The sequence below is a fragment of the Trachinotus anak genome, unplaced genomic scaffold (assembly GCF_046630095.1).
Source record: "Trachinotus anak isolate AG129_WGS33_773 ecotype Australia unplaced genomic scaffold, CSIRO_AGI_Tana_v1 ptg000001l, whole genome shotgun sequence".
NCBI lineage: Eukaryota > Metazoa > Chordata > Actinopteri > Carangiformes > Carangidae > Trachinotus > Trachinotus anak.
Genome location: NW_027273852.1, coordinates 4,545,054 through 4,556,295, shown reverse-complemented (window position 1 = coordinate 4,556,295; position 11,242 = coordinate 4,545,054). Strand labels below are relative to the sequence as shown.

The 11,242-nt window shown below is 40.1% G+C and overlaps 1 protein-coding gene across 1 annotated transcript; it reads left to right on the top strand.

The window, feature by feature from the left end:
* Nucleotides 1-1,701: 1,701 nt before the first annotated feature.
* On the top strand, nt 1,702-7,837 carry LOC139635259 (high-affinity choline transporter 1-like). Its single transcript, XM_071502436.1, has 8 exons — nt 1,702-2,030; nt 2,261-2,374; nt 2,559-2,714; nt 2,837-2,985; nt 3,464-3,607; nt 3,964-4,117; nt 4,999-5,216; nt 6,010-7,837. The coding sequence occupies exons 1-8, from the start codon at nt 1,847-1,849 to the stop codon at nt 6,661-6,663; spliced, it is 1,773 nt and encodes a 590-aa protein (XP_071358537.1). The 5' UTR covers nt 1,702-1,846; the 3' UTR covers nt 6,664-7,837.
* The last annotated feature ends 3,405 nt before the right edge of the window (nt 7,838-11,242 follow it).

Genomic DNA, 11,242 nt, shown 5'->3' with positions numbered 1-11,242 from the left:
GCTTTCCCGGAGAGGCTGTGCGTCATGCCACTCACTATTAGGTGCTATTTTCGTCCTGCCCTGGAAGACATTCATCCACCATCTACCCACCCTGACAGCACCCAATAAACCCACCACTCCCATTCATCTCCACCCCTCCACCCACCTCCACCCTCTCTCCCCCTCCCTCGCTCTTCCCCTCTCTCTCTGTCTCTCTCATACTCTCTCTCTCTCTCTTTCTTTGACGAGCATTGGGGACTTAAAAAACAACATAGGAGAATTGTGTTTGCTCGTACAAGAGGATTACTTTCTGGCACCTTAACATTTCATCAACAAAACCCGTCTCTTGACACTTTTTTTTAAAGCTTCTTGTGGAGGCCCTGCTCCTTTGATCTATTTACACCTGTTTCTCTGAAGGAGAGGTAAGATAATGTCAGTTTCTGATATCACCTTCTTTAAGTAATATGTGTTGGCTGAATGAAACTGCATTTGACCAAAGTGACAGATGTGGTTTTAAAGAGGGATCAATAATGCGATACTGGCCTCTTGGAACCGTGGTGTCAGCGCAACGAGGAGCTGGAAACCTCAGCTTTGGTTGTAGTGATGCTCACATCGGACATTAAACCCTTCTCCATCTGTTTTCGGTCTCTTTTGGTTTATGGCTCGCAGGTTTTTTTGACGGTGCGTCACCTTGGAAAAGCGTTAATGGATTTTTACGCACGAAGGCGGTTTAGAAAACAAAAGCGTGTCGGTCCAGATTTTGCATATCATATTAGTCTACATTGTAGCATCTACACTTTTTTTTAGAGTGAAGTTAAAATTGGCAGACATTTTGTGTTTAAACTGGCACAATAATTAAGAGAAAGCATGTCTGTAATTGAAGTGAGCCGCGCGTAAAAGATGTTCAACTGTCTTTAAAGCTGGACAGCGAAGACACCAATAAACATCCGTGAACTCCTCTGATTAATACTAGCTCTAACTTTGCATTTTTGGTGATTCATATATTTTGATCTGATAACACACGATGGAGCACTGGGTTTCCTCTTCCTCTGTAATGTGCGTCATTTGGATACGGTAAGGTATCATAGCTTTTACTGAACAAATCCAAATATGATCTTTTATTGTTGTAGTAGAGTGTAGAACAAAGATAGAATGACATTAAAAAAAAACAGTTTTTAATTTTATAAATCAAAGAGGCTTCCTGTACCGGCCGGTCGTTATATGGTGAGCGGGGAGATGCTGGTCAACACAGACTGTTTTTGGTTGCATCTTATTTTGGATGCTGGGACTTAACCGCAGTTTCATTCACTAATTTCACATAAGTGAGTGGAGTTTTATTCACAGAAACCAGGGTTTCTTTCAGCCCATCATGTGAAATGCTTCTGTGGTTGTTTTCTTAAACTGCAATTTAGAAGAAAATTGGAATTGATCATTTTCTCCTAAATAATATAATCTTTTTTTTTCTTTTTTTTTTTTTTAAGCGTGAAAAGTTATTTTCGTAGAAAATATGTCATTCAAATGTGAATTTCTTTGTACTCTCAAAATGGAAAGCACTGGTCATTAGTTGGTTACATGCAATATAACTCTCCACACCTCAAACTGAGTATAAAGTCCATCGTGTAGCTTTGAAGAATTTGGCGGCGTCAGATAAAATGTTTAGATTGCAGTATTTAATGTTTACCATTGGGTTAAGAGTTCCTCAAGGTGAAGCGTCTGTTATTTATTTTTTTTAATTTCAGATCAAAGACAAAAACAGTCCGCAGAAATGTGTCTCCTCTTGTTTTTCCTCAGAGCTCTCTCCATGAGATTTCAGCCCTCCGTGCGCACTAGCACCTGATCTCGGCGGGAGGAAGCGGACGACGGGAAGATGACCATCCACGCCGAAGGTCTGGTGGCTATCGTGATCTTTTATGTCCTGATCCTGTTCGTGGGCATCTGGGCTGCGTGGAAGAACAAGAACTCTGGAGTGGGCGATGGCGTAGACCGGAGCGAGAGTATCATGGTCGGCGGACGGGACATCGGATTGTTCGTTGGTGGATTCACAATGACCGGTGAGTCGGTGAACTACTGACGGTCTCTGAGTTTGTGTTTGTGAACTCGTGCTGTCACATTTGGGTGTCATATGAGGTCAGAAAGAGACAACTCCGTCTTTTACGCACGGCGAACACATGACTCAACATTACATTCATTACATTTCAGGGCAATTAAAGTATTTATGCAACATGATATTCACCAAACTACTGTTTAATAAAGGAGATGCTTTTTTTTTTCTTGGTTTCAGCCACTTGGGTGGGTGGTGGCTACATCAACGGGACAGCAGAGTATGTCTACCTGCCAGACTATGGCCTGGCTTGGGCACAGGCACCCTTTGGTTATGCTCTCAGCCTGGTAGTAGGTAAGAACCAGTTTCTTTAATTAAACTAAAGAAAGTGTGTATAAAAACCCACATGAAGTAAGAATGCTTTGTAAACATACTTTGTGTCAAGTTAGTAATGCTATTCAAATTTTATTGATTTAGATTTCATAAAATACACCAAATGAATTTATTATGCCTTACTTTAATGTCTGACATCATTCAGGTGGCCTTTTCTTTGCCAAACCCATGCGATCACGGGGGTACGTCACTATGCTGGATCCCTTCCAGCAGCTGTATGGAAAAAGGATGGGGGGCCTGCTCTTCATCCCTGCACTCATGGGAGAAATCTTCTGGTCTGCAGCCATTTTATCTGCCCTGGGTAGGTGATCTGTGACTAAACTAGGCTTTGAATGCCTGATATGTTTAAACTCACTATGTGCACCTCTTAAAGTTTACTGTTACTCCAAGTGTATCTGCCGAGCTGAATGTATTGCCCTGCAGGTGCCACCCTGAGCGTGATCGTGGACATAAACATCAACATGTCTGTGGTGATCTCGGCTCTGATAGCTATCTTCTACACACTCGTTGGAGGACTCTACTCTGTCGCATACACAGATGTGGTCCAGCTCTTCTGTATCTTCGTGGGCTTGGTGAGTTTCACTATGAGGTTAACATTATTCTATCCAGGGACTATAGAGGTGACAATGAATGACGACTTTAGAGAGAATACAGTATGATTAAATACCATACATGATTATGTATGGTATTTTTCAGCTCAAATTGTGAAGCTGTCATCAGCCAGTCCTTTATGCTAATCTTTGAGGTCTTCTTGACCATTTTAATGCCAAAAGCTTATAAAAGATGCAAAACATCCATACATATGTATGAAATCTGATCAAATGTATTATAAATGTATTAAATATACATAAAAGCATCATTGTTATCTGGATCAGAAATGGGTCACGTTGGCAGGAACATACTGATTTATATTTAAAGATACTAGTCTACAGTCTGTAATTTGGATCTAATGTCAGAGCCAACCACTTTAACAGAGGAAACATATTTAAACCACTGAATATTTGTTGAAACCATAATTATCTTTGCATTCTGTACCCTCCTCTCCATCAGTGGATCAGTGTTCCTTTTGCCCTGTCCAATCCTGCCGTGTCGGACATCAGTGTTACGGCCAAGGAGGCAATCTACCAGTCACCCTGGCTGGGGAAGATTGAGCCAGAGGACAAATGGCTCTGGGCCGACAACTTCTGTTTGCTGGTAAGCCATAACTTTTGTCAGAAGATTCATCAAAAGCCAGTATGTCACCGTAAAGTAAATTGCATACACACTTAAAACACTTAAACTGTGAAGTGTTGCAAGAAGGTCTCAATGAAGAATTGAATATGCAGTTTAGGCACAGGGCATAGTTGTTTTTTTTTGTTTGTTTAGATACAGGCTTATTCTAAAGGTGAATAACATAATATCATTGGTAATGATTAGAAAAACTCAAAGCAGAAGTGCCACATTTGTTGTACAGTACAAAGACAAAGGTTTGGAGCCGTGTTGGTGATGGTCTAACTGACTGTTATGCATTGGTTTGGTGTCTGTATTTACTATGGTGTTTCTGTTTCTAGATGTTGGGGGGGATTCCCTGGCAGGTCTATTTTCAACGGGTTCTTTCTGCCTCTTCAGCTACCTACGCCCAGGTCCTTTCCTTCCTCGCTGCCTTTGGCTGCTTGGTCATGGCCGTCCCCTCGGTCCTCATAGGAGCTATAGGGGCCTCCACTGGTAAATACACACACACATACAGCCACAGATACCAGCCATATTGGGTGCCTCAACACACACATCCCAATCATTTTAAAAATATACGTTGTTCAAGCCTGTCACTACAGAACAAGTGTTGTAGTATTTATTGTATTATATTTTAATATCGATGCAGTTAGATGTTTTTAATATCTGGATTTGACACCCACAAAGATACAAAAACGAACCAACCTGAGTATCACCCAATATATTTCTCTAAGCTTCATATGCATGCACATACTGTTATGTCTGGATTGCAGCATTTACAGATTACGCAGATGAACACAAACATATCTGACACTGATCCATGAATTATGTGTATACACACAGACACGTACATTGATTAAGCAGTTAATGAAACATCACAAGACAATCGAAACATCCAGGAATCTGATCCCTTATTCAAATAGGAAAGTGTGATCAAAGGGAGCGTGCTGCCTTCCTGGGTTGTTTACACCCCAGAAGCTTTCTTTTTTTCAGATGTGTAAATGCAGATGCATACAGTGTCTGGAGGGTAAACAACGGCAGACGGATCCTGTCACGACGGGCAGAGGAGAGAGCCATCAGGCCATGCTGATTTAGTGAATATTACATCTGAAGAGGAGCTAATTAATCTGGTCCATCTGAAGCTGTTTCATGTATAACCGGCAGTAATCCACCACTCATTTGTGAATATCCAGGGGATGGAGGGAACGACACAGATAGAAATTGTATAGGATGAAGAGAAGGATGAAAACGGGCAGCGAGATTGAAGGATGTCCGAGGTTTTAAAGGCAAAAGGGAGATAGGGAACAATGGCGTCCACTGAATTGGAGGAAATAGGTTTTTTATTTCCATCTTTTACAACATTTTCTCTTTTTCAGACTGGAACCAAACGACTTATGGGTCCCTCCCTCCAAAGGATAAGGATGAATCAGATATGATCCTTCCCATAGTGCTTCAACACCTCTGTCCACCTTATGTCTCCTTCTTTGGTCTGGGGGCGGTGTCAGCTGCAGTCATGTCATCAGCAGACTCATCTATTCTCTCAGCCAGCTCCATGTTTGCCAGGAACATCTATCAGCTCGCCTTTCGGCAGTCGGTAAGAGTGTCACCAAAATACCAGCACATTTATGCATGGTTTGAGCATCAGTCAACCAATCAATAAATCAATTAGTTGCATCCCATTGGTTTACAAATGTGCCAGATTTTGAAAACAAACAAAATAAAACAACAGCACAAATTAAATCTACACTTACTGTACTTGTTCAACATACTCCAAACTTTCAGACAATGTTCAAACACACAAGCTCAGATTCAAAAGACATAATTAAAGTTGTTGTAAATTACGACTCTATGGATAATCTATTAGATAAAGCATTCATGGTTTCAAGAGGATGAATCCTCATGATTTTAATGATCCCTGACTTACCTGAGCTCCACCAGGTTGGCATTTGTGGTTTTGATTGAAATGTTTTGACAATTATTGGTTGGGTGGACATGAAATCTGGTAACCATTTATTTCCACCTCTGAATAAATTGTAATCACCTTGGTGATCCCTTCACTTTTTATCTAGAACTGTCATCAGGTCTATTTGTGTTGTTTTCAGTACTTTGGTTTGGCAACAAAAACCTCAGCCTCAGCTATATTTTGTGTTTAATACTAATTAGCAAATGTTAGCATGCTAATACTATAACACTACTCATGCTAAACATCAGCAGGTTAACATTTTTGTTGTAAGAATGTCAGCATGCTAATGTTAGCATTTAGCTCAAAACAGTACTGTACCTCAGAGCACCCTAACAAAGGTCCTAGCTGTAAACTCTCGTGTTAATTTCTCAACCGTCTCTTCCCATTCTTCTGTTTTGACTCTGTTATTCCTTTTTTCCTCCAGGCCTCAGATCGTGAGATTGTTTGGGTGATGCGCCTCACCATCTTTGTATTTGGAGCTCTCGCTACTGCTATGGCGTTGTTAACAGGATCAGTATATGGCTTGTGGTACCTGAGCTCCGACCTGGTCTATGTCATCATCTTTCCCCAACTACTCAGTGTGTTATTCGTCAAGGGCACCAATACCTATGGTTCTGTGGCTGGCTATATCTTTGGTCTTTTGCTGCGTATTGGTGGAGGGGAGCCCTACCTCAAACTCCCTCCCTTCATCTACTACCCCGGCTGGGTGATCCAGGAGAAGGTCCACCACCTCACTGGTGACAAGGAGTACTTTATCCAGCAGAGGTTCCCTTTCAAGTCTGTATCCATGCTGGCATCCTTCTTGGCAAATGTGGCCTTTTCTTACTTGACAAAGTACCTGTTTGAAAGTGGTATGCTTTCACACAAGTACGACTTCCTGGATGCCGTGGTGTCCAAGCATAGCAAGGAGATCATGGACAAGGCCACACTGGTGAGCAACCACGATAACATCATTCTGTCAGAGATGGCGCCCGTTAGGCAGGCACTGGGTACATCACTTGCTGGAACCTTCACCAACTCTGAGGTCCTCAGTGATGATGGGGCATCCAGTCCAGAGGCTTTTCACAATGAAAACTAGACAACAAAGGCACAAAGGAAACTAGAACCAAGGAATTTGAAATAGAAGGAATAGTCAAAGAGGCATTGACATTCTTCAGGGAACTTGCTACTGCCGCACTGGAAGCTAAAACAACATGAATCTGCTGTGGCTTCCAAGTGACTCCACGAGTTTGTTTTATGCTGATGACATGGTGCCTCCTTCTTTTTTGAGATTCCTTGCCTAGAAACAGGAAGTCAACTGTCAATCAGCTGTGTTAAGCATACCATACTCATTCTTGTTGTTTTTATCATGACTGTGAATCCAAAACCACTACAACTATTTTAATTTTAGTGCTGCTACAGTGATTGGAGGAACTTTCAATGGCCGTACAGTAAGCCTATATGAGGAAGTGTGCAAGGGTTTGCAATGGGTCATGAGAATAGTGCAATATGTAACCAAGGAATCGTGTCTATGTGCACATAGCAGTGTTTGTTGATGTACACAAATATGTGTGCACCTGCTGACAAAGCAGCATCAAGTGAATGCTCCATAAACTTTGTTCAGACTGAGTTTTAAGTTTGCATAAAGTACATTTATTAATAGAGCAATAATATTTTTTAGGATCTATGTTGTACAGATAGATACATTATACTGAATTTGCAGATTTCAGTCATTGCTTTTAACTTGAGGTAGATTTTCTTTGTGGGTTTTATGTTGTTTGTTCACCTTGCTCTTAATCCTCCTGTCACACTCGCATATTCCAAACACAGTAAGTGTCAAATTAAGAACCTCATACCATCATGATATTCCCAAACAAGGTTGATATTGGATGATTCTGCAAAATCCCAGATTATGTTCAATCACAACACTTTTAAACATTCACTGCCAACATTTTTTAAATTTAATTATTCTTACACCATCCACAAGTTGCAACTACAATATGGTTCAGGTATAATCAAGATTAAACCTGCTATAATTAATTCTTGGGCCACTTGAGGGCAATGCAACAAGCTGTAAACACAACAGTGACCTTATAAGGTTGGTATGGCAAACATGCTAGCAAAGGGTAGCTCATTTACACATCCAGCTGATATGGAGATATGGTTTGTGTCCATCTGAAGTCAAATATTTACACTTTAACCTCTGTTTTGTTCTCCACCAACTCCTGAGGTAAATTCCTGACTCTTAAGCTCATAAATTCCCCACTGTGTTCATCAGGTAGTTACTAACTTTGGCAGATAGTGTCCAGTGGGTTTACCAGAGCTTAATGCTGAAAACAGATGCATCCTGCAGCTGGAAATGAGGTTGATAAAAGCAATGAGAGTGAACCAAAATGTTAAAAAAAAGTCAAACATATTTAACATCCTCCATCACCTTGACCTCGACACTTCTGACACTATACGCTGTGTAAAACATTCTGCAGAATCATCATGGTATGAATGTAATTCCAATGGAGCCTCAGCTTTTATTACACACCACTATGATGTAATCAGAGTCGTATTTCCAAAACGAGCCTACCATAGTTTTAAAGATTTTTGAATATTTTTCCTGTGTACCTTCCAGGCAGCCATTGGCTACCATAATTTCCAGACGTTATTATTTGCAATCACTGTTTTTGTCAAATTTCTGATGTGCAGACAGCTTTAAATTAATTTGTTTTTATAAATCCATTAACATATAACTACCATTTACAACTATAAAAGCACATATGGTGTTAATTTTGTAAGTTCACTTTCATATATAAATAAAATGACCCCAATTGCTGCCTGGACAGTATGAAAATTCAGAAATCTAAAACACTACACTACAGCAAGTTTTGAAAATGATTGGCATTAATGTACAGCATACATACATAGTATACACTGATATTATTTTAAAGCACTAATATGGTCCTTTGAAAATGTAAAATGACCTCACAGAATCTATTTTGAAATATGTCTGTGTGCATGTGCCTATAATAGTGTGTTAGCTCATTCTACATCTGTATTGACTGGCCAGCCACAGCAGGTTAGCAGAGACAGGAAGTGATTGTTCCTCCCAGGATGGTGTCAGTAGCGCCGGTCATTATTGATCCAATCCCCAGTCAATGAGCCCTCAGGATGTTTGATTAATGCTGCAAAGAGGTTGGAGATGTGGTTTACAGGGGTTTGTTTTACAGTGTGTTATACACAGCGAGGAGTTGAAATGTTAGTGAATAAGCATTGTCATCCATAAATTCCCCAATATAAGTCCTTACATTGTCAAAGGTCTGGTTGTGTTAAACTACTGGACACACTGCTGCTCTTTATAAGAAGAAGCAAATAAGGAGTAAGGAGTAAGTAAGGAGTTGTCACTTTATATAATGATTTTTGTTAAGTGTTACTGTTGTCCAGTTGACTTCTCTGTGTTTGTCTCCTCTCAGTGCTGTTGTGGTTTGTTGGTGTCTTTGAATCTGTGGTCTCGCCTTAAATCAAAGGTCAGCGGTGGAAAATGAGCGGATTAGGGACTAGGGGTTAGGGCTGCAAACATGGCAACTTTTATAACAACATTTTATCAGTTTAAAGATAAGGCTTGTGATGTACTGTATTTTATTTATTGTCAACAGTTAATACCAGTTTTGACCAACACCAACAATGTGTTGTGAGTGTGTTTTCAGTATTCTCTGATTTCCCTACACCATCTGTGGCACTCAGCCATGAGCCCATTTATTACTTAGGACTAAAAACTTCCAATATCCATCACAAATATATGGTGTCATTTAAAAAAAAAAAAAAATAGAAAGAATGACGGAGTAAACACAGCTGGGCACTGAAGATGCCAGAAAATGTTACTCTGACAGGAGTAAATGGTGCATTTGTTGGGGACTATTTTCCCATGCGGATTAATGCCCATTTGGTGCTATGCTAGTCAGTAGTTACTGCAGAAGCATGGTATATGTGGGGTCAACTCAATGTAAACTTCAGTGTGAATCTTAAACAAGGAATATGCCATCCTTTAATAGTTTTTGGACAACAGTGGAGCTCAGTGGAATACACAGAGGAATAAGATATATGAGACCTTAGCTACAGAGGCAGTATTTGTTAGTAAGACCATGTCATTGTTGATTTTGGTCTTTTTAAAGGATTTGATGACAATAGTAAAATCTAGTATAACACTAGCCTTATACTTTAAAGCAGCTAGATGCCCTTGTAGTTAGACTTTACCACAGGTACGGGGTGAAGGGGACTTGACCCCCATATGCAGCTACACCTGCTGAGGTGCAGTAAAGCAAACTAAATCCTGACCTGACTCCTGTCCCCTCTCTGCTTTATAAATAACAGTTGTGGGATTGATGATATGCCACCAGGATGACCTCAGCTCGAAACTGAACGGGGTGACTGCTGGTCTGATGCTATGCAAAGTGTCAGGCAATCTCATTGGACTTAAATGTGAATGTAAGCTTCATAATGAGTGTGTTGTAGCTTAGGTTCATCCACAAACCTGAACACACACTGAAAAGAATCAACGTCAGCTGTTAGACTGACACATCTGTGGCTCTATGTCGTAAATTGCAATGATGCTGTATTTTTGTGTGATAAATGTATATAGGCCTACCAAAAAAGTATAGGAACAAATTCATCTACTTTTAAATGCAGCATTGAAAATGATGTTTGTTGACAGTAAAATTACAGCTATTTATTTATTCATGCAGTGTCTATAAGAGTAAAGTTGTAAACATGTGAGATCAGTTGAATAAATTATATTATTTAGCACAGTCATGATTTGGTTTTCTTTCTCCACACATACATACATGCATTGCAGTGTTTAAATTTTACAGATTACATATTTTGTAAATGTGTTTTACACACAAGTCAACTTACAATTATTGTTTTCTTTTCAGCTACTTAATATGATATGAAAAAGATAGGGATATGGTTTAGTGTGTGTGTGTGTGTGTGTGTGTGTGTGTGTGTGTGTGTGTGTGTGGACTGACTAGCAGTGGATTTAATCCAGGGGCCGCCGCCTGTTTTGCCACATCAATCAAAAAGCCCACCTCAGAATCTTATAACTGCCAGAACTGTCAGGGCTGTCAATCTCACTTTCACACACATGCACATACACAGACACACACACACACGCACACACACACACAGACACACACACACACACACACACACACATACACTGAAGGAAAACAACTTAAAACTATATTATGTTTCATGGTGGAGTTAACAAAAGGTGTTTTCTGCATGTGTGTGTGTGTGTGTGTGTGTGTGTGTGTGTGTGTGTAGTTAAAAAAATATATATCTAGCCTTTATTTACTGTATCTGAAACAAGCTGCAGAGGATTTTTATGAGGCTCTATTTTGTTACAGAATAATCACCCATGGTTAAAACATGTCTCAGAGTGAGAGTGAGATGGGAAAAGGACAGGACCATACTGCCATCATCAAACATCAAGGAACCAGGATGAACAAGACGAAATAAACTGTGACCGAGTGAGTTCAGAAGAAAGAATTGGTCCTATACATGTCGTACCCTGTTTTATTGACCAAAGAGCCATTATCTGTCATTTCAGACAAAACTCTGTTATGAAATCCAGACCTCATGAAGAAAAACTCATAAAGCTTGACAGAGAGAATAGAGGTGAGTGACCTTAT